This window comes from Carica papaya, chromosome 1 (genome assembly GCF_054855325.1).
Source record: "Carica papaya isolate Zhongbai chromosome 1, ASM5485532v1, whole genome shotgun sequence".
In the NCBI taxonomy this organism is placed as follows: Eukaryota; Viridiplantae; Streptophyta; class Magnoliopsida; order Brassicales; family Caricaceae; genus Carica; species Carica papaya.
The window spans coordinates 25,021,948-25,043,592 of NC_142309.1; the positions used below are offsets into that span (position 1 = coordinate 25,021,948).

The 21,645-nt window shown below is 35.2% G+C and overlaps 3 protein-coding genes, 1 long non-coding RNA gene and 2 other non-coding genes across 8 annotated transcripts; 5 read left to right on the forward strand and 1 right to left on the reverse strand.

Moving 5' to 3' along the window:
• Nucleotides 1–1,469: 1,469 nt before the first annotated feature.
• On the reverse strand, nt 1,470–8,175 carry LOC148270469 (uncharacterized). 2 transcript variants are annotated; one of them, XR_015821421.1, is made up of 3 exons: nt 7,754–8,160; nt 2,255–2,401; nt 1,470–1,742 (listed from the first exon to the last, which is right to left on the reverse strand). It is a non-coding gene; the product is annotated as an uncharacterized LOC148270469 (long non-coding RNA). The 2 variants fall into 2 exon arrangements; XR_015821420.1 differs by lacking the exon at nt 1,470–1,742 and having other exon boundaries at nt 1,775–2,401; nt 7,754–8,175.
• Nucleotides 2,249–7,521, forward strand: LOC110816799 (uncharacterized). Its single transcript, XM_022045122.2, has 5 exons — nt 2,249–2,381; nt 3,580–3,641; nt 3,735–6,026; nt 6,161–6,269; nt 6,694–7,521. Exons 1-5 carry the CDS (start codon nt 2,273–2,275, stop codon nt 7,302–7,304), a joined length of 3,183 nt encoding a protein of 1,060 aa, XP_021900814.1. The 5' UTR covers nt 2,249–2,272; the 3' UTR covers nt 7,305–7,521.
• A 942-nt stretch (nt 8,176–9,117) lies between the features above and the next one.
• LOC110816786 (Glycosyl hydrolase family 17 protein) lies at nt 9,118–11,799 on the forward strand. The gene is made up of 5 exons (XM_022045103.2): nt 9,118–9,506; nt 9,901–10,565; nt 10,666–10,998; nt 11,188–11,476; nt 11,578–11,799. The coding sequence occupies exons 1-5, from the start codon at nt 9,398–9,400 to the stop codon at nt 11,613–11,615; spliced, it is 1,434 nt and encodes a 477-aa protein (XP_021900795.1). The 5' UTR covers nt 9,118–9,397; the 3' UTR covers nt 11,616–11,799.
• A 603-nt stretch (nt 11,800–12,402) lies between these two features.
• Nucleotides 12,403–12,474, forward strand: TRNAE-UUC (transfer RNA glutamic acid (anticodon UUC)). Its single transcript has one exon. It is a non-coding gene; the product is annotated as a tRNA-Glu (tRNA).
• A 61-nt stretch (nt 12,475–12,535) lies between these two features.
• On the forward strand, nt 12,536–12,607 carry TRNAE-UUC (transfer RNA glutamic acid (anticodon UUC)). Its single transcript has one exon. It is a non-coding gene; the product is annotated as a tRNA-Glu (tRNA).
• A 72-nt stretch (nt 12,608–12,679) lies between these two features.
• On the forward strand, nt 12,680–21,545 carry LOC110816641 (Sugar isomerase (SIS) family protein). 2 transcript variants are annotated; one of them, XM_022044909.2, is made up of 24 exons: nt 12,680–12,986; nt 13,241–13,297; nt 13,374–13,450; nt 13,581–13,662; nt 13,790–13,837; nt 14,154–14,309; nt 14,388–14,484; nt 14,579–14,621; nt 15,135–15,202; nt 15,304–15,388; nt 15,575–15,623; nt 16,861–16,933; nt 17,011–17,071; nt 17,653–17,719; nt 18,010–18,066; nt 18,165–18,218; nt 18,305–18,433; nt 19,320–19,383; nt 19,505–19,578; nt 19,813–19,866; nt 19,945–20,013; nt 20,511–20,600; nt 20,749–20,856; nt 21,300–21,545. In XM_022044909.2, exons 1-24 carry the CDS (start codon nt 12,708–12,710, stop codon nt 21,348–21,350), a joined length of 1,992 nt encoding a protein of 663 aa, XP_021900601.1. In that variant the 5' UTR covers nt 12,680–12,707; the 3' UTR covers nt 21,351–21,545. The 2 variants fall into 2 exon arrangements, with proteins under 2 accessions (XP_021900601.1, XP_021900602.1); XM_022044910.2 differs by having other exon boundaries at nt 12,984–13,117.
• Nucleotides 21,546–21,645: the final 100 nt, after the last annotated feature.

The window sequence follows — 21,645 nt, forward strand, 5'->3', positions numbered from 1 at the left end:
AATTATAAATTTATTATATCAGACACTTCAACTGTTAAGATAATTAAAAAAATAATAAATTTCAAATTTAATGAAATGTAACTGATAGTTGAAGGAACATAACATTTATAATATTTTAAAATAGTTTAAAGAGTTAATAGAGAGTATTAAAAATTATATAGTATAACCTTAACACACTATATAAAAAAAACAAGGTAAATAATTTTAACATCTGATAATAATGATTTGGGGAGTGAATTAACATCTAAATATTTAGTAATTGTAGGATGAAACCAGAATTTGTGGTTAATTATGATTGTTGAATTCCTAATTAACTTAACTACCAAATATCTTTTTTTACTCCTTGTTCCATACCCTTTCTATATCCCGTGCTACTTATCATCTTTTATTCAATACATCACTTAAAATTTTAAAATTGAATGTTAATTTTGACATCTTGAATAATTAAATTCGATCAAATTATATTCTAATAAAATTTCAAAATATAAAATTATGTTTTATGGTAAACATAAAAATACAAGAATTTTATATTCTCTAGTATTGCATAACCACACTTGGGAAAGAGGTTTATACATACATACATTAGTTAGTTCTTCTTTGCTTAATAAAGACATGAAATACGAAGTCTCCAACTTGAGATCAGAAGGCCCCATTGTGCTATACATATCGGACTAGTAGGAAATTATGGATGAGCACAAGTAATTGCTTTTGGAAGGTTTTAAGTTGAATAGTTGGAAAAACTGGTGGCAGACACACATCATTGACAATAAATAAAGCAGTAGAAGTTAGAAAGGAAGGATCAAAGTTTTCCTCAATGTCATGCATTTGCTACTTATACACTTTGTCCCCATTTTTCATACTAAATCCAAGAAAGGGGATAGAAATTACCATATGGAGTTCTAAGTCTTCATTTTTCTGTTTGATTTGATAGTTTGATATTGTATTCTCATCTACCTTATTTTTATAAAATATAAGATTAATATTCCTCTACCTTATCTCTTTTTATAATCAAACACTTTATTATTTTTTAATATTAAAAACATTAATTTCTCTAGAAAAACTTACAAAGATTAATTCCCAATAAATGTTCAATCTTGTAGTATAATCGAATTTTTGCAATTACGTCAACGTAACTTTAATTTTTACTAAATATTGTTTAGTCAAAATTTATATTACGAAAATTACTTTATTTAAAATAACGTAAGATGATCTGGACATTTGATTTTATTACTTTGAGATTCCGCCAACATATCGACTATTGTAATATCAAAATTTTTATTCTGCAAAAAGTATACTTGGTAAGCAAAGTATAATTTTTCGTCTAACCCTTATAAGTGAATGTTGTTGTATACTAATAATAAATATAAATTATTAATTTTTTTTACAAAGAAATAATAATAATAATAAGTGGATTGAAACCATTCTATTATTGTAATATATTATGAATGATAAATTTTTATTACGTTTTGTTATAGAACTTTAGATTTTATTGACTATTAAATTTATTAAGAAATAGATTTTAGAAAAAGATATATATTTAAGAAATTTATGACAAAAAGATATATAGACAAGTGCACGTGTGTTTGAAATGGAGATTTCTGTCGCACCTCAAAATGATATGCTTGTAACTTTAGTCCTTACATTCCCCAATTGCCACCTCGCTAGATTTCTTTCTTGCAACCTACAGTTTCGAGCCAGCCATGTGCATCACCACTGTTCACCATTCTCTCATCACTCAAAAACTATCATGAAAGCATAATGGAATTAATATATATGCTGTAATAATTGGATTTATTACATTAAAAGTACAAAGATAGTTCATCTGTAAACTAATATATTGCGTTTTAGTTATTGATTTAAGAAAAAAAAAAATTAAGAAAAGTGAGATAGATGCTGGCAGTGAAGAAAGCTTGGAAGGAAAGCACTTTCAAACCTCTGCCATTACTTGGATTAGAATCAAAGTCAGGATACCCCCAAATGTTACAAACTCCTAAGACCTTCTATAAGAAAGAGAGAGAAAAGGAGAGAGAGCTAACGTTCACGACAAACTTGATGGGTAAAAATTTCAAATGTCATTTTGATTATTAGTGCCATGGACTATACTTCCCACCTCACCCAACTTGGAAAGAACCCTCCCAACCAGAAAAGAAAAAAGAACATACTCCTTTCTCTTATCTGGAAAAGAAGCCTGGCTAAACATGATCTGAAGACATTAACATTTTCCTCCTAGTTGAAACAAGTTTGGGGATCAAACCTTTGTTTCAGGACAGACATGGCAAAGAGATCAGATTTTGCACAGAAGCTGTTAGATGATCTACGACTGCGAAAGGAACGGCTAGCTGCATCTCAGAGCTCAAACAGGACAAACCCCAAGGTTGCAGGTAAGCATTTGTTTAAAACTCTGCATTAAACACAGCCAGCTTAGAAACTGTTAAAAGAAATGGAGGGGACGGCTACCAGTTTCTTGTTGAAGTTATCAGCGTTTTAACTCAGACTGGACCTTTTTTTAGATTATAATTCTTACTCAACAAATTCAAGTAATTACAAAAGCAAAAGCATCAGCTGTTTTTTTTACAGAAGCAACTCTTTTACATACTTTTATAAGGTCACATTATAGACATGTAAGGAAATCATGTACAAGCACTAACGTATATTGTAAAAGCAAGCATGAATGAACCAAAAAATATTACTTTCGCGTCATCTCATTTTCATTCAAAGATGCCATGATCAGAAGTATGATACGAAAGTCTTACGATCGGTTACGTAAATCTAAAATACAAATAAATCAGATAAAGATCTATAGAACACATGTATCTAAATGAAAAATCATAGATTTAGGAATACGTGTTTCCAATTCTGTAGAGTTGAGGCTAGTTCTTTCTCTCCTCCACTTTTCAGAATGACAATTATCAATAGAACAAGTTATATTTATAGCAGTCAAGGGAAGGACTTAACTCTAGGTTAAATCTCAAATAAGATCTTTCCTTTAATGAGGTACATACAAGTCTATACTAAGTTGTTGGTACATATCTAATATAATAAAATGTCTGTGTAGACCTTAATAAATTTAGACCATAAATTAGCTTTAGTCTCATTAGTTTTCTGCTCTTAATAACAATTTCTCACTTAAATGGTAGCCCACAAAATCTTACATAGCATGCTTACAAGTTACAATTTAGGAACACAAAATATTATAGACCAGGCAAAAACTAGTTTCACTCAAATTAAAATGCTCTAGTGACTGTTTGCTAGAAATATCACCCTATTTAGATTGTCGCTCATCTGGTTGTTGCGCATTTCCCATCCAGTTTCTCAACAATTCCTATTTTCATTTCAATGCACGTCTTAATATAATAAAAACATATCTTCTTTTGGTTGATCTATCACCAACCCCACCTTATATTCTGAAAATTATAAACAATTTGAATTGGGTATTTGGAATTTCTGCATCACATATTTGGTATGAATCCAGAATCCAATAAAACACAAGTTCAGCTATCTAGCAACATGGGTCTTTCAAGCTCATGAACAATTTTTATATTTATACTCATTTGTATTTGCTCGTCATGTGCTCTACAGATGCATATACATACTCCAAGAGGACTTACAAAGGATTGAAGGAAATAAAAACACCTGATATGGTAAGTTTTCAGGGTCTATCTATCATACACTAAAATAACAGTTAGATTGGAGTACACAAAATTTATTAAATTAAAATAGTTCATTTGCTGCAGACTGCTAATCAAAATGGGAAAACTAAAACCAACTTCAGTGGAGGTAATAACAATGCAGAAGTGTCAAATCAGCTGATTCCTTTTGAGCAAGGCCAGAGTTCAAACAAGTTTAGAGATCTTTCAATGGCTCTGGCATTTGCCTTCGAGAATGAAGCAAAACTCACAAGAATAGCATCCTCAGGCACTAATTCAATGTTAAGTTTCCTCCATCAGTTTGGTAGGAGATCAATGGACTACGGAAATATGGATAGTAGTATAGATAGGTATCAGCTTTCAAACAGCAGCTTCCCAGCAATGTCTTATCTGCAGCTAAGAGAAATATCGAAGGGGGCACAAAAATTATATCAGATCTTGAGAGCCTGCTCTGGTGGTCTTAACTTTGATAGGTATTCAATAGAAATTGGAAAGGAACTGTTGAAAGGTGCCATGGATTTGGAAGATTCTTTACGGATGCTTGTAAGCCTGCAAGAAGCATCAGACTACTTGACCAGCCCACAGAGAAAGAGTAGGATCACAGTGCTTGAGAATGATGAAGATGATGATACTAACACAGCTAAGATAGCTGAACAAAAGAAAATGGATAGACCAAGATTTTCCTTTGACAAGCTCTCAAAAAAATATCATGATGTCCAAGAAGTTGCAAGGACTGATCTCAAGGCAAGGCTAGCAGCTCTTACTCTCCCAAACTCAAATTCAAGTTCTCACAAGCGATCAATTAGTTATGGCCCAAATGTAAAAGTTCTTGCCACGTTCTCGGAAAGAACCAACAGTGCATGTTCGCCATTATCAAAAGCAGAGAAACCAAGAATTCCAAATGTGATTGCAAAACTTATGGGTCTGGATGAACTTCCTGAAAATGTAGATTCAAAGCACAACAAACAGAAAGACTCTACTTCCAAGCCGAAAATGGAAGGGATAGATTCAAAAAGAACTGCAAAGTCAAGCATCAAGAAGACTGAACAGAAGACGGAAGATATAGAGCATATAGCATTTTCAACAGTTAAACAGAAGGCAATACAAGCCAGCAAGACTTCAGCAAGTCGAGAAGGCAGTATGCTGCACACAGGAAACAACCTGCCTCCTAGAAATGTCACTACTGAGGTGGCAATCCATAATGAAGCACTAGGTTGGAAGGACTTTGAACATATGAAGCAAGTGACAGGTTCGCCACAAAAGTCCATCAGAATAGAGAGGCAAGACGGCACCATGATAAATGTGAATGATGACACTGGAAACCAAAAAGATCTTCATGGAAAAGAAAGCAAACATGATACTACAAAGCACAGGGAGAAAAGAGGCATAGAAAAAGCTGAAGCCAAGGAACAGTTATTTAATAATGAGACACACTCGATAGCACCACAGAGGCGTAAAAGACAAACATCTCAAGAAGAATCAGAGTACGATAAAGACACCTTTCAGATAGAAAACAGATACAAAAACAAGCTCATGATTACAAACCAAGGTAAAATTCAAAACAATCTTGGATCCCAACAATCACTCCTTGTTGAAAGAACTCAGTCTCAACAGACCAATAGACAAGCAGAAGAGAGGAGTCAGACGAGTGTGATACAGAAGTTGCAGGTAAAGAAACAAAAAAGAAGTGATTTAATCGTTCGTTTATCAAAACCCATCCATGATTCAGTTAATGTGAAGAAGAAGCAGCTACATGTGAAGCAAGCTGCTATTAGCAGGAAAAGCTCTGTAGAATTTAGTGATTCACTTAAATCCAAGGGATCTCCTGATGTGAGAAACCAAGAAACTTTTGTCAGGGATGAACAGGCAACCAATTCAAATGTCAAACAGAAAGATTCCACAAAGAAGAACACACACCAATATTCATCTCTGAAAAAAATAGAACCTGGGTTGGCACAAACTGAAACTATGTCATCTATGAAAGAGAAACCTGTTCATATACAAGCTGTGAAGAAGATAAAAGAAAAGGTGCACAAAACTGAGATCCCTCAAAAAATAAATGAGGTGATGACCAGGCGAAATGATGGTTTGGAGAACTTAACCAGGCCGTTGAAATATCAGAATTTGATTTTGCAAGTGAAACAGAGAAGGCAGGAAAAAATTGATGGTTCTGAAGAAGCTGATAAATGGAAAACCAACAGGTTGAAAGAAGCAGAAGTGTGCAACATCAAGTCCCATAAATCAGAAGAAACCATCCAACCTTCAACCATGATAAAACAACTTCGAAGAGGAATGCCTGAAGATCAAACTGTTAACATCCCTAGAGAGGATAAATGCCAAAGCCTCAAAGAACTACCAACTCCAGCTTCAATAGACAGTGTAAGTTATCCTAACTGAATCATAAATGATATTATTTATAAAAAAAAGATAATTCACACAAATAATCATTCTCTATTGAAATTTGTTAATACTTCCAAATAAAGAGCTCAAGTTGTTATTCAAACATTATGCAGTGTCAAAAGGAAATTCTAATACCTACAAATGATCAGAAACTTCAAGATTCATCTTGCAGCAGAGATCAAGAACTCAAATCTCTTAATATTTCATCTGATGCACAAATTGGTGAGTCCAAGATTGCATTTTCTATTCTATTTCTTATCTTTGCAAAGCACAAATTATTGTCTTGTTGGAAGAGTTAAAGATGTAAATAAAGTCAATCATCATATCCCAAATTAATACAACCTCAGGCATCCTCCAACTACAGTAAATTACCTCGTTTTAAATCTGCCAAATAGTTCTGTCTTCCTAAAGGATTGTCATTGAGACATTTGTAGTGAAAATTATCTAAACATTCTACATGCCATGGCAGGGATAGATGGCATGCATAAGTAAATAGAGTCTGAACTTTATCAGAACCTAATACACCCATCCTGGCCTAAAATTACACTGAAATGCATGTTGACAAAACATCAATTTTAAGAAAGTTTGCCAGATAGTAAAGAGGGAAAGAACTCAAAATCATACTTCATTACTTAAAATATTTCAGGAAGTGGGGAAGGCAGCCAAGAAATTCTTCATCTCTCACAGTTGGAGCATCAGACGATTTCTGAATCAGAGAAACCAGAGCCACTAACAGAAAGTGAAGAGCATCTCAAGCAGATCCTGATTACAAGCCAACTATTCCTTAACACCGTAGAGGCACTATTCAAACTGAACATTCCTATAGGCATTCCACGTGCTGGTGAGCATGATTATCATGATAAAGACAGCAAACTCATATTAGCCTGTGGGTATGAAGTTGCGAAACGAAAGGGTAAACGACAAGAGCTAAGTGTTCATCCTTTCATGAAGCTATCCATTACTTTTGTGAAGGTAATATCCTTGGACGACTTGGTTAAGCAATTACATAAAGAGTTTGAGAAGTTGAAACTTTATGGTAGGAATGGTAATCTTGAATCTGTCATTGAAGCCTACCTGCCTAAAATGCTTGACATTGATGTTCATGATATGGAGCCAGATGTGAATTGCATGTGGGACTTGGGTTGGAACAATAAGGTGTTTGCATTCATTGAGAAAGATGATGTTATGAGAGATGTTGAGAGGCATATCTTCAACGCGCTTCTAGATGAGTTAGCCAAGGATCTTTCATGCATATAAGCATTTTTCATTTTATTGAACAAGAACACTGCTGAATCTACTAAGTTTCTATGTTACAGGTTGTACAACCGAGGTAGTTGGGGAGTTTAACTGAGTTTCAATGCTTGATTATTGGCTTCATTGCTTTGTAAAGATTTTGTCATAAAAATATAATTGTTTTTGCTTCTTTTTCCAACACTGCTTCTTTCTTTTGTAAAGTTCTTTCTGATTCAAACAAGTGGAAAAACTGAATTGTACTCCAAAAAAGAAACTAAAGACATCTGCCAATTCCAAACACGATCCTCTACCGTCTGTACAAAATGTAGCAAGTAGACTCATCTGTAGATATGTATTTAAACAACTCTGAACCTCACTCGATATAATCTAATTCCCACATATACCAAAATTATGAGAATTGTGAGACAAAAACGGCCGAAATCATTTCCAATCAATAATTGCCAAAGGCATACCTGTTGACATGTTGTAGAGCCTTAGAATTGGATTCGCAATCATTTAATTGCTCGAAAAAGTTCAAACAGTCTACAGCAGATTCTCAAGAACCAGAAGGCAAAAGATGAATTCCAACCGACGATCAATGACTAATGAGTTGGTGTCCGGCTGCTGAGAGAGGTGGAAACGCAATGAAACCGTAAACAAGAGATTCAAAAATCTCCTCCCTCTCTCTCCCCTCATTGGCAGGCCCTTTTTGGGCCTTCGCGGGTCTTCTAGTCTCCTAAATACCAACAAGTAGACTGAAACTTGGGCCTAATTAGCAGCTCTTTCAAGCGCAAATTGGTCTCGCCCTACCGTGAAAATAAAACTCTCCCCAAATACTAATTTCTAGAGCCTAGTTTTTTGAGGTTGATTTGATGCTAATGTATGGGTAAACACATATAAGTTGAATCAACGTATGTAATACTTTTCAAAGTTTATAATAAGCTCTTTAATATATTTTAAAAAATTGTGAAATATAAATGTTAAGTTAATTTTAGAATATCTAATGAAATAATGAACAATAGAAATAATGCAAAATTTTATTCCAACTCGGGCTACCATGCAATCACTAGACATCTTTTTTTTTTTTGTTGTTGCTTGGGCAGGCAATTATACCCACCTTGTTAAAGTTGGCAAAGCTTTTGTGCTTTTCTGCCCTCAAGTACCAATATTCTAATGTTATGCAATAAGCTCTTTTATCGCGTTTGCCTTTAATATTTGAATATGCTTTACTTTCTCAATTTGTTTTAAGTCAAAAGCTATAAGCTCTTTTTTTGTTCAATGCCAACTCTGGTTATTTCTTAGTAGAGAAGGAAAAGCTCTTTGTATTAGTTCCAATCTTTTCTAATCATCCACTCAATAAAAATATCTTCTAATAATTATAAAGAGTCGTATGTTTTTTTATAATTTTTTAATTAAATTAAATATTATAAATCAATTACGCTTAATTTATATATATTTAAAAATTAATAAATTTTATTTTAATAAATTTTAAATTCAAAATTTACAAGTAAAACGTAAAAATTTTTAATTATTATAGTATCATGTTAAAGTAAAACAAAAGACACTAAGAGAGACACGATCATCAAACTAATACTTCTACTCGTAAGTTCCAGCAAGTTTGTGATTCTTTGTCTACATTGCAGGTGAATTTGTCGGTACTTGATGTATATCCTGTAGATCATTTGCCTACAGTCATGCAATATTTACAACGACACTAAGAAAGCTTGGCAGATTAATTATCGGCTTGGAAGTTGGGGAAGTGTGTGGAGATTTTTGAATTCGGATCAGGACACACTCCCCACAGAACAAGCTCAACGGTCATGAGGGAGGGCGATCGTGTCAATTCATCTGTCCGTATAAAGAAAAGATTTATAATGCGAAGTGAAGAATTATATCGACGCTCCACTTGCATGTGAGGAAGTAGGAGTACCAGATTCCCACTCTCCAGCTTCCAGCTTTCACTTCACTGGATAAGCTTTGTCTGATGTTCGTACTATTTATAAAAAAGAAAATTTGCTCGCCCAAAGTTTTCTTTTTACGCTTTTGCCATCCTTCCCATTTGCCCCATCTATTTATTGGCACCACCATCAGAAAGAACTCTGTACGTATAAATATATATGCAGAGGAAACAGAGCAGAGTGAGGTCTTTGGATATGGCGGTGCTTCCTTATAATGCAGTTTTCCTCCTCTTCATCCTCACCGCCTTACACGCTGTAAACCTAGCAAGTAAGTTTACTCAGGTCTGCTGTGAATTTTGCTTATTTTATATGCAAATCGAAGGTAGATGTTGATAATTTTTCTCTGTGTTTCATTTCTTCTGGCCTCTGTAAATTTTTCCGGTTGTACACTACTGCTGAATTGCTAGAGAAGAAAGATAGCTTTGCTATTATTATATTGGTAACCTTTTCTGACATAACGATTTCGAGCGTTTTCCACCGTAGTGCGTAATCGTTCGGAGAGAGAAAATAGTTTGACTGCTGAGAAAATACGAGGGAAATTAACCCACAAGAACAGAAACGAAAAATTGTTTTCTTCTTCTTCTTTTCTTTTTTTAATTCAAGGATTTTTTAGTAGCATTAATTAAGTTAAATAGCTAAAAATACGTTTCCTTGTTTTGTAGATTCCCAGTCATTCATTGGCGTTAACTACGGCCAAGTCGCCGACAACCTCCCTCCAACGTCAGCGACTGTGAAACTGCTCCAGTCTACCACCATACAGAAGGTCCGATTGTACGGATCTGACCCGGCTGTCATCAAAGCATTGGCGAACACCGGAATCGGAATAGTCATCGGAGCAGCCAACGGCGCCATTCCTGCACTGGCTTCCGACCTGAACTTCGCCAAGAACTGGGTTAATACCAACGTAGCCCCGTTCTATCCGGCGAGCAAGATCATCCTCATCACCGTCGGCAACGAGGTCATGACCTCCGGTGACCAGAATCTCATGAACCAGCTTTTGCCAGCTATGCAAAATATGCAAAACGCCCTCGACTCGGTGTCTCTCGGTGGCAAGATTAAAGTATCCACCGTCCATTCCATGGCGGTGCTCAAGCAGTCCGAACCTCCGTCTTCTGGATCATTCGACCCTAGCTTTGCCGACGTGATGAAGGGACTGTTGGGGTTCAACAAGAACACCGGTTCACCTTTCGCCATCAACCCATACCCTTACTTCGCCTACCGGAGCGACCCGAGACCTGAAACTCTCGCCTTCTGTCTATTTCAACCGAATGCAGGGCGGTTCGACTCCAACACCAAGATCAATTACATGAACATGTTCGACGCTCAAGTGGGTTTCTAATTTGAATCTTTAACTCAAAGTTTTAATAATTCTCTTTTTTTTTTTTTCGTTTTCCTGTGTGTTGACGAATCATGGGTTTGTTTCGAAGGTGGATGCTGTGCACTCTGCGTTGAGTTCAATGGGGTTTAAGGACGTGGAAATTGTGGTGGCGGAGACCGGGTGGCCTTACAAAGGAGACAGCAATGAAGTAGGGCCAAGTGTTGAGAACGCCAAGGCTTATAATGGGAATTTGATTGCGCACCTTCGGTCAATGGCAGGAACTCCATTGATGCCAGGAAAACCAGTTGACACTTACCTGTTTGCTTTATATGATGAGGACCTGAAACCAGGACCTACTTCTGAGCGAGCGTTTGGGCTTTTTAAGCCTGATCTCACAATGACATACGATGTTGGTCTCATGACCAAAGGTGGCAGCAGCCAGGTAAAATATATATTTTATCAATTTGACATGTAAATATCTATATTAGCACAAACTTTTGGGAAAAAAACTCGGAAACACTCAATCTAACTCGAACTCAAAAACTTCATAAAATATGAAATTACCCATTACTCATGGTTCGCAGTACACTTTTTAGATTTCATGTGTTAACGAGAACCTTTTTACTTGAAGACCCCGGCTAGTCCCAAAGCACCAACAAATCCATCACCTAGTCCGAAAAATCCTGTATGGTGCGTGCCAAAGGCAGATGTATCAAATGCCCAATTGCAGGCAAATCTGGATTATGTTTGCGGGCGAGGCCTTGATTGCAGTCCAATTCAACCGGGCGGAGCTTGTTTCGAGCCAAACACGATAGCATCACATGCAGCATTTGCCATGAATCTGCTTTATCAAACTGCTGGTCGGAATCCATGGGACTGCGATTTCTCTCAGACAGCTACTCTCTCATCTAACAATCCCAGTAAGTCTAATTTCCATATCAAGATTTAAGCCTAATGCTACATGTGAAGTGTATGTTTATTGGTCATTGCACACTAAGCTTTTTTCTCTCAACTCTTAAAGGCTACGACGGTTGCAGCTATCCAGCTGGGAGTACTTGAATAAAAAGCATCGGGCGGCTCTACTTTATTCTCAGTTATTGCCTTTAGCATCAGATTCAGCCTTCTGTTTCCTTTTCATATTTATTATATATCTGTAATTAATTTAACTATATATATGTGTATCTTTTAAAGTACACATAATTGTAAGATTAGCTTATACAGATTTGCATGTGGTTTGCTTTAATGGTGTTTTTTCTCGGTTCATTGTTTGCATTTGTTACTGAGTGATAGCTAATTAAGTGTTACTTTTAGTAGTTAATCGATAATTAATTAGATTAAATCATTTACACATAAATCTAAGAAAATTCTAAAATTCAACATATTTAGAATAACATAATTGAAATATTTAATCAGCTTGTTAAAATTTTAAAACCAAAACTTCTAATTACAAACAATTTAATATCAATAAACGTGAACAACTAAACTCCTTAATCTATCTATAGTGCATTATAATGTTTTTTTGCATAATTATATCAAATTTATATATTAAACTTAATTATTTAATCATTTGATTTGATTTTATTTTTAGTTTTTTTTTAAATAATGAATATACAAACGGAAATTATAAATATTCTAATACAATTTAAGTATATGACTCAAATCACCCTTGAATTTTTTTGCTTACCAGCACACCAACTAGGGAAAATTACTTTTTCTAATTCCAACAATGTACAACAATCAAATTCATGATCAGTCTCATCAGAAAATAAATTTTCGGTCAGCATTGTTGGCCTGTTCCGTCGGAAACCTTTATGGAATTTTTTGTAATAGCGTGCAGAATATCAAATCCGTTGTCGTCCAGCGGTTAGGATGTCTGGCTTTCACCCAGGAGACCCGGGTTCGATTCCCGGCAACGGAAATTTTTTAATTTCTCTTTCGAAATATCATGATATATTAAACTATGAGAATGAAACAACAAATCCGTTGTCGTCCAGCGGTTAGGATATCTGGCTTTCACCCAGGAGACCCGGGTTCGATTCCCGGCAACGGAATTATTTTTAAATATATTTTCCCTTGTGATTTTCCTTTTTGGGTTCTGACTCGACGGATGACTACCTCGCGTTAGAACTACGAGGAATCCACTGGCTGCGCATGCCACCACCAGCCCACAGAATTCACCCCGTCAAACAAAACAAAAGGACAAAAGTCAAATCTGAAAAGCCGTTAAAACGCCAAACCACCAGCACATCCGATCATCCGCATCACTCGACCTGGACGTGCCCTCCTCTGATCTTTCCCTCTTTCTTCAACACGTGGCCTTACCTCGCAACTCACGTGAGTGTCTCTCCTTTCGCACTTTCCCCATCAAGGACTTCCAGTAGTTCTCTCTATCCATCAAGATTCTCAATCTCCTCGTCAACCTATCTAAAGGTATATCTCTTCAATACCTCTCTCAACACAGAAGTTGCCTTCTTCATCTCTTCTCAATATAACTTGATTTATAACCTATGACTCAGTTATTTCCTTGCTTCTTGTAATTCTTGATCTTATTAATAATCACAGTAAGGATTAAATCCATTCCAAAGAGGGAATTTCTTTCTAAAATATTGTTCACTTACGCAGTTGTTTCCTGGTTATATTGTTTGTTGCCGAACAAATTTTAACCGTTAGCTAATTTGTTTCAGTCAAATATGGCTTCGTCGACTCTAATCTGCGATACAGAGGCCTGGAAGGACCTGAAGGTAACTCGCTAACTACTTTTTTGTATTGATTTTGTAGCAACTCGCCAATTTGGTCTAATGCCGCATTTTTGTGCAGGGCCATCTGGAAGAAATCAAACACACCCATTTACGCGATCTCATGGCTGATACGAGCCGATGCCAGTCAATGATGGTGTATGAAATTTTATCCTCCCCGTTTAATTGTGTAAACCATAGATTTTGGCAGATATTATATAATTAGTTGGGATGGCTGTTAGTTCTAAAGGAAATGTTAAAAATAATTCTGTGGTTGGATTTTCTATAGGGAGTTTGATGGGATGCTGTTAGATTACTCACGGCAGCGTGCCACTCTTGCAACCATGGATAAGCTCTATGTATTAGCAGAGGTGAATATTGATCTTTTCTATTTTGGGAACTGAGAGAGTAGAAAGTTGCTTTGTTTTTATAGTGACTTTGCCCTTATGGATGCCATAATTCCCTGACAAACCTTGCTTGTGTTGTGTCCAAATGCAGGCGGCACATCTCAAACAAAAAATTGGCAGCATGTATGCCGGGGAGCATGTAAGTCTTTATTAATCGAGTTTTGAGAAGGCATATCAAATACTGAAATTGACTTCAACAGAACACATTTTTTTGGGAAATGCTTCATATATGTTAAGGACACCAGTTATTTTGTGTAAATTGGAGACAATGATGATGACCTCTTAAACTTCTATTTCGGCCCTGCGGTGCTCCCAGAAATCAAGTCTCCTTTATTATAAAATGTTTTCTCTGATTTGTCCTCATTTTGTAATAATAACAGAATATGAATAGCATAGTTTTGATGTTGCTTACTGATGCATGATTATTTTGCATAATGCATGTCTGGCACCTTCAGATAAACAGCACAGAAAATAGGTCAGTGCTTCATGTTGCTCTCCGTGCTCCAAGGGATGCCGTCATAAACAGTGACGGGAAGAACGTTGTTCCAGATGTTTGGAATGTTCTGGACAAGATCCGGGAATTTTCTGAGAAAGTTCGCAGTGGTTCCTGGGTAATATATAGTTCCTTAATGAATCTGTATTTGTTTGTCTTATGCCAGAGTTCTTGAATTATCAGCAAATGTTGGTAGGTTGGAGCCACTGGAAAAGTTTTGAAGGATGTAATTGCAATTGGTATTGGTGGCAGTTTCTTAGGTCCCCTATTTGTACATACCGCTCTTCAAACAGGTTATTATGCTAAATTACTTAATCTACTGTTCTCTAGAGTGATTTTATTTCAACTTCATTACACAACTAATATTGCATTGTTGGCAATTCACAGATCCTGAGGCTAGTGAATGTGCTAAAGGGCGCCAGCTACGCTTGTAAGTGCTTATCCACCACTGCATCCTTCATAGTTAATTTTTAATATCAGTATTGTAATAGCAGGATGCTAACTATACATGCATAAATAATTGTTGATAATTCATTGCCATGGTTTTCAACCTTGTTCCAAACATTCAAAAGAAGACTAATTAACATTCTACCATCTCTTTGACATAGATACATGTGCTTGGTACAATGAAACCGGTTTTATCAAAGAATCTCACTACATGATGCATGGAAGAGAAGAGAGGATATAGGAAATTTTTCTTTGTTTCTTCTCAAAATGCTTCTTCTTTTGTTTATATTAGAAGAGCGTGGAAATATATATTGTTCATCTGGTCAGCCACCACATGGCACCTGGTTTGAGGGTTCGCCTAGAGTGTTGTCTTAGTTTTAGTTACAACCCTCAATATATTGATTCTATCAAATGATGTTGCAACTTATCATTCTCAAATTTCATCTGATCTCTTTCGGGAGTAAATATCCTGATCTCCAATTTGCATCTCCTGCAGTCTTGCAAATGTTGATCCAATTGATGTGGCTAGAAATATCACTGGACTCAATCCCGAAACTACCCTAGGTAACGCATTTCTTTTCACTGAGTATCACTGATTTTTGACATGAAAACTTCTTATTTATTATCATTTTGATATTTATGATTTTGTTTGATTCTAATTGTAGTTGTGGTGGTTTCAAAAACTTTTACAACGGCTGAGACCATGCTGAATGCCCGGACAGTGAGAGCATGGATCACTTCTGCTCTCGGGTTAGTACTATTACTTCTAATCATTCCACGATATGAGTCCAATGGTAGTTTCAGTGCTGGAATTATTGATATTGCATCGTTTAATATTTGTGATCGGAACTGAAAATCCTTGTGGATAGGAGAATGAAAGTAGTGAGAATATGCATTTGTTTGTGGTCATGAATTCACGAGAAGATTTTTTTTTAGGCCTTCTGCAGTTGCAAAGCACATGGTGGCAGTCAGTACTAATCTTGCGGTATTGTTTATTTCTCTTATAATTTTCATTAATAAGCAGTTAATTGTAAATTTTTTTGTTTACTTCAATATTTTTCTAGCTATCTAGATAATGAATAAGTAGAGAAGAGTTTGTGTTGGTCACTCTTCACTTTATGCCTTTATTTGCTGTAGTAAAGGGAAGAACCTCTTTACTAACGAATAGGAGCTCAGATCCTTAAAGATTTTAGCCTGACACACAATGTCAAATAAATATAGAACAATTACCACGCCTTATGAAAGGGCCCTGGGCAGCTATGTTAGAGGAGCAAAAGTATTATTGTTGCATTCATATTCTAGCATTTTCTTCTCCTAAGTTCGATATCGATTGGGAAAACTCAGTTAGTTGGTACATTATCTATTTCTCTTAATATTTGGTATTATCATCTTGCATTGTGTAAAAACTATTTCCTTTGACAATTAGTTCAGGTGTAATTAATGAGCGCATCTGAGATTGTCTAAAATGGACACATTTTTTCTTCTGTAGCATATTCTTAGGATTTCTGTTCTCTCATTCTTTAGCTTTGTGTTCTATTTGTTTCTTGCTATTGACTGGCCTAGGGATGACTTTTGGCTCACCATAATTCAACTCCTCGTTTAACGGCAATAAAGTGTTTCTTTTTTCTTTCTATTCTCCTTAATTTGGAGACTTTTATATCTTTGAGTGAATTTAGTTTTTGAAATTTCTTCTCTACGAAAAAAGTTCAAGTTTTGAAGCTATTGAGTAGAATATCGTGACTTTGTTATATATTTTGTGGCAAAGGTATGTGTGGATATTTTTATATCCATATTACTAACTTATGTAGGAAACAAATTTATATAAGAAAATAGTAGTACTCTATGAGAAAATACCATAGAGGAAAACATCCTCTTATAGTTAACACTCCCCCTCAACACGCACAAAATTTTTTATATACTTCAACATGCCTCCTATGCACAAGTCCATCAAGTTTAATATGTGGATAAACGACAAACCCACCATATCTTACACTGAATTACTATTTCAGACATAAACAAGCAGCTAAACTTGATTGACATTGATATTTTGATACTTTGTAGAATAATTTATTTGAACATCTAAAGTTGCTAAAAATTTAAGCTGATAAAATATGATCTATGTATATATCGGTCAACAAAGATTAGTTAATAAATGCAAATACATGCAATATTATACTCCAAGATATAGCTTTTCTCATTTGCAAATTCTTATATGTAAACAGCTTGTAGAAAAGTTCGGCATTGATCCTAATAATGCATTTGCATTTTGGGACTGGGTTGGTGGACGGTATAGTGGTAAGTACTTTTTCCAGTCTTTTGGGAAGAGTTACTGGTAAATTCTTGTTTAGTTCATAATTAAATTGCTATTGCAGTTTGCAGTGCTGTTGGGGTGTTGCCATTGTCTCTCCAATATGGATTCTCAGTAGTTGAGAAGTATGGTCACTTCATACTAGTATTTTACTTATGAGCACATCATTTTTAAAACATAAAAAACTTATATGCACAGTGGAGCTGTGTTTAATGGGACAATGCAGATTTAATATATTTGAAAAAATTTTATGCTTTCAGCTGGAAAAGCAAAAACATACTGCATTTAGAATTAATTTTAAAGAGGATTAGGAATATAAGAGTAGAGAAAATTTTGCCTTTCTCTATGGACTTTAACATGAATTCTAAACCTGTTATGCTATCTCTGTGAAACATTTATCCTCATTGTATGTTTAGGCTAAGATAATAAATGGTTAGTTGTTTACTTTTTCAAATTAGGATACTTATCAGTTAGTCATGACCTCCTCTGTATACATTTTACATTGTTATCCATAATGGCTAAAAGAAACATTCAGAATTTTCCATCAGTATATGTCAATTTATTTGCTGTATGCTATATGACACTTTTGATCAGAGTTATAGCTTGATCTACCTTCAATTTAGATAAATGGTCTGACCTTTCTTTTCCTTGTTATAGCTTGATCTAGCTTGATTGTATGTAATTTGTTCTATGTTGTATCTTGAAGATTCTTAAAGGGAGCTTCAAGCATCGATCAGCATTTCATTTCAGCACCTTTTGACAAAAATATACCTGTAAGTGTCACTTTTTCTGCAAAAAGAAAACAGAATCATTGTAACAACATGAGCAATGATGCTTTGTCACTGACAGGTTCGTGTCCGATAATCCATTGGTGGTGCTCCTCTGCTTGTGTTTACATAAGTCTCTCTATTTGGATATATTCCTAATTGATGGCTTTGAAGTTTCACCTGTAAATTTAATAAATATTTGTTCAAATAGACCATCCTCAATATCTTTCTTGATTTGTGAATATGCTTTATGAGATCCCTGACGACAAATTTGATTATTTGCATTGGTGCTTCAGGTTCTTTTGGGTTTGTTGAGTGTGTGGAATGTCTCATTTTTCGGATATCCAGCACGAGTGAGTAATTATCCAGACTATAATCAAACTACTACATATTATGCATCATATGCTTTTTGTTTGTTGGTCATTTCATGATACTTTCAATGTTTATCCAGGCAATCTTACCCTATTCCCAAGCTCTGGAGAAATTTGCCCCACACATTCAACAGGCAGGCTTACAGGACTTATCCTTTTCTTTTCCAATTTTATTTTTGAGTTTAGTTGTACCTTAAACTTTTGCCTTGTTTCCCTTTAGGTTAGCATGGAGAGTAATGGTAAGGGGGTTTCAATTGATGGCGTTCCACTCCCCTATGAGTCTGGAGAAATTGACTTTGGTGAACCTGGAACAAATGGTCAACACAGCTTTTATCAATTAATTCACCAGGTAACTTGTGTGCTCGCCATGCATTTAGTTTTGAGCAAAATTAGGTCAATCTTGATCCGTAAGTTATTATTTCTGTTTAGGATAAGATTGTAGTACTTTAAATTGATTGACAAGCTGCAGTTCAAAACTTCTTTGAAGTTCTAGATAGTTACTTCTCCAAGCACTAGCATTAGGTAGTTAAATTCCAGCATAACCGATCCTCAATCATTTCATGACCTTACTTTGGTGGTTCTCTCTCTCTTTCTCTCTCTTTTATGAAGAAAATGTTGAATACATTGCTTGAACTTGAGCCTCCTATATAGAAAGGCGAGCACACTAACATTTGGACTGGGTGCCCTCATCTACTCTACATTGTTAAGTTAAAAACCATTATTTCTAATAGAGGGTCACTGAGTTTTGTTTTTCTTTTGGTTGTGCATAAACATGTTTGTGTGTACATGTATAATAGTTAATTCAACACATGGTCAGGAAAACAGAAGGGTTGGTAATAGTTGACAGATTCTTTTTTGAAGAGAATAGTTGACATATACTCTTGAAATTGTAACAGAGAAATTCAAAGTTGTACAATGGATTCAAAGAAATAGTTGACATGTACTCTTGAAGTTGTAAAGAGAAATTCAAATATGCAATGGAAACATCAGTTTCCTCTTATCTCTTAAAGGACTGTCGACTTTGCTTTATGGAACTTCAGTTGCTTCACCAAAAAAAAAAGGGAAATGGAAACTGGCAACCTTTACATAATAAATATTTGTCCTATCAAATTTGCGGTTCATAACTTTACCAAAGTAAATGTCATTCATCTTTTATCGTGCTTGGGACAAGCTTTTATTCATTTTATATTGTGCTGTAAAGTGCATGTATTTCAACTCACCTTTTTAATCTCCAGGGACGTGTCATTCCTTGTGACTTCATTGGCGTTGTGAAGAGTCAGCAACCTGTTTACCTAGAAGGTGAATATCTTCATTCTTTTGAGTAAAAATTCTTATTTTAATGGTTGAAGGTTGATCTTTAATGCTTCAGATTTCGGTGCTCTTCATTAATTAATGTTGGCTTTATCATTTCATTTTGCAGGTGAAGTGGTAAATAACCATGATGAGCTAATGTCCAACTTTTTCGCACAGCCAGATGCTCTTGCATATGGAAAGGTAAGCCTTGAGACAAATTTCTTGTTTTCTACGAATGATCTTTTTGGAGTGGAATTTTTTTTTTGTAAGAATGATTTTTATTTGGTACTTTGTGATATTAAATTACTCCTTTTAATAGAAGAAGAAGAAATGCTTTTGGTGTTATATTGAAAAGATAATTATTATTTGTAGACCTGGTTTATGAAGCTATTGCTTTTAGGTTTTGGCATCTAACTAGATATTGTATTTGTGCAGACATCGCTGGAACTGCAAAAGGAAAATGTTCCACAACATCTTATTCCTCACAAGGTAACTTGCTTTGATCCTCTCGACCAGATGTTTGGTTTAGGGCCAGGTTACTAATGTTAACTGTTACATCATCCACAGACATTCTCTGGGAACCGACCTTCTCTTAGCCTCCTGCTTCCATCATTGAATGTTTACAATATTGGACAGGTTTGCAGTTCCTTTCTACAAAAGTTTGTTCATCTGAGTCTTTAAGCATATGTTAAGCAGAAAGAAGAAAAGGAAAATAACTGTTTGAGGAGTTTGCAATCTGTATTTATCTGATAGCTATATGTTTCCATTAGATTTTTCGTTGTTGAGTTTCATTTAGGAGATATCATGTGCTTCATGCTTGGTCCTTATGAGTAGCAACTGTTAACATCAGTGTTTTTTACTGATTTCAAAATTATTTATTCTGAAACAATAGTCACATGTTTGTGAGGTTACCAGTTGGATGCAGTGACTAAAATAGATCAAGGATTTGGTTTGTTTACTCAATTGGCTGTTGAACAAGTCATATGCTAATTTTGTCCTGATTACAAATCTTCTAACTCCCAAGTGCCGACAAGTTTAGGCATGAACCATGTTAAAGGATTTTTTTTTCTTGCAGTATTGTTTTATATGCAATGCCTGTGAGGCCTAACATTAACCTTTCCTGTGTTTTTCAGTTGTTGGCAATCTACGAGCACAGAATTGCAGTAGAAGGTTTTATATGGGGCATCAATTCATTTGACCAGTGGGGAGTTGAGCTAGGAAAGGTATTTTCACTTAACAACCCCCTCGATGGCTATTTCTAGCCATGCAATCTTCCCATTCAAGGATAATAACTTTGCTGTTCAAACTATGCTTTGCCTTGTAATCACTGTGTCAATTTCTAGAATATCTATTTAATCTTTGTGAATGCAGGTGCTGGCTACTCAAGTCAGAAAGCAACTTCATACATCTCGTAAGAAAGGAGATTCAGTTGAGGGCTTCAACTTCAGCACGGCAACATTGTTGAAGAGATACTTGGAGGTACGGTAGTGTCTCTTATTCTTGATCTAAACAGGAACATTATTGAAGAATTAATCGAAACTTTTAAAATTCCACTGAAGTGGTGCTTAAAACTTTTTCTCTTAAAACTCAATATCCCTTGAATACACAAATTGAAATTCATACCTATAACCGACATTAAAAATACTGCACAAAAAAGACTAGATTTCTTATTAATGTTCCGATTACCAGGTTTTCACAATAATCAATTTTACTTGAACTACTTTATCCAGATTTTAAATTTTAAATTGGTAGGTTTGGTTATCGATTTCTACTTGGCAACCATAATTGGCAAGAACCAAGATAGTATAATCCGAACATCAGGATTTGTTGATGGCAATATGTGTCTGAGCATTGTTTTTCCTAAATGAGATGTTTAGTTTTATGGTGTTGCTCTGTGACTGGAAAGTCATTTTATCTTTCAGGCAAGTTCAGATGTCCCAGCTGATCCTCCCACAGTTCTACCCCAGATATGAGTGACTTGAATTGTGCAATTTTGGCTTCCTTGAGCAATAAAGTAGTGGTTCCATCTCATGTAACAGCTTTGTTGAAATTATGGTGGACTCTAATATTTAATAAAGACTCCTATATGGGCGGCTACTGTAACAAATTTTTCAACAAATAACTTTGAATTAACAATTATTTATGAGCTTAAGTAACATTTGAAATAACCTAGAGAAATACTACATTCTTATTTCGAACAGATATAAGTTAAAACTATAACAAATTCTAAAATTTTCACCCTAAATTTTTTTAAGTTACTTTATATAT

What these genes read in the sequence shown, in the direction of transcription:
- LOC110816799 (XM_022045122.2), top strand. Translation starts at nt 2,273, where the DNA reads ATGGCAAAGAGATCAGATTTTGCACAGAAGCTGTTAGATGATCTACGA. An exon ending in AAATAAAAACACCTGATATG is followed by an intron (nt 3,642 to 3,734) that starts GTAAGTTTTCAG and finishes CATTTGCTGCAG; the next exon opens with ACTGCTAATCAAAATGGGAA. An exon ending in TTCATCTGATGCACAAATTG is followed by an intron (nt 6,270 to 6,693) that starts GTGAGTCCAAGA and finishes AAAATATTTCAG; the next exon opens with GAAGTGGGGAAGGCAGCCAA.
- LOC110816786 (XM_022045103.2), top strand. Translation starts at nt 9,398, where the DNA reads ATGCAGAGGAAACAGAGCAGAGTGAGGTCTTTGGATATGGCGGTGCTT. An exon ending in ACACGCTGTAAACCTAGCAA is followed by an intron (nt 9,507 to 9,900) that starts GTAAGTTTACTC and finishes CTTGTTTTGTAG; the next exon opens with ATTCCCAGTCATTCATTGGC. An exon ending in CCAAAGGTGGCAGCAGCCAG is followed by an intron (nt 10,999 to 11,187) that starts GTAAAATATATA and finishes TTTTACTTGAAG; the next exon opens with ACCCCGGCTAGTCCCAAAGC.
- LOC110816641 (XM_022044909.2), top strand. Translation starts at nt 12,708, where the DNA reads ATGCCACCACCAGCCCACAGAATTCACCCCGTCAAACAAAACAAAAGG. An exon ending in GGATTCTCAGTAGTTGAGAA is followed by an intron (nt 17,072 to 17,652) that starts GTATGGTCACTT and finishes TGTATCTTGAAG; the next exon opens with ATTCTTAAAGGGAGCTTCAA. An exon ending in GGGGAGTTGAGCTAGGAAAG is followed by an intron (nt 20,601 to 20,748) that starts GTATTTTCACTT and finishes TTGTGAATGCAG; the next exon opens with GTGCTGGCTACTCAAGTCAG.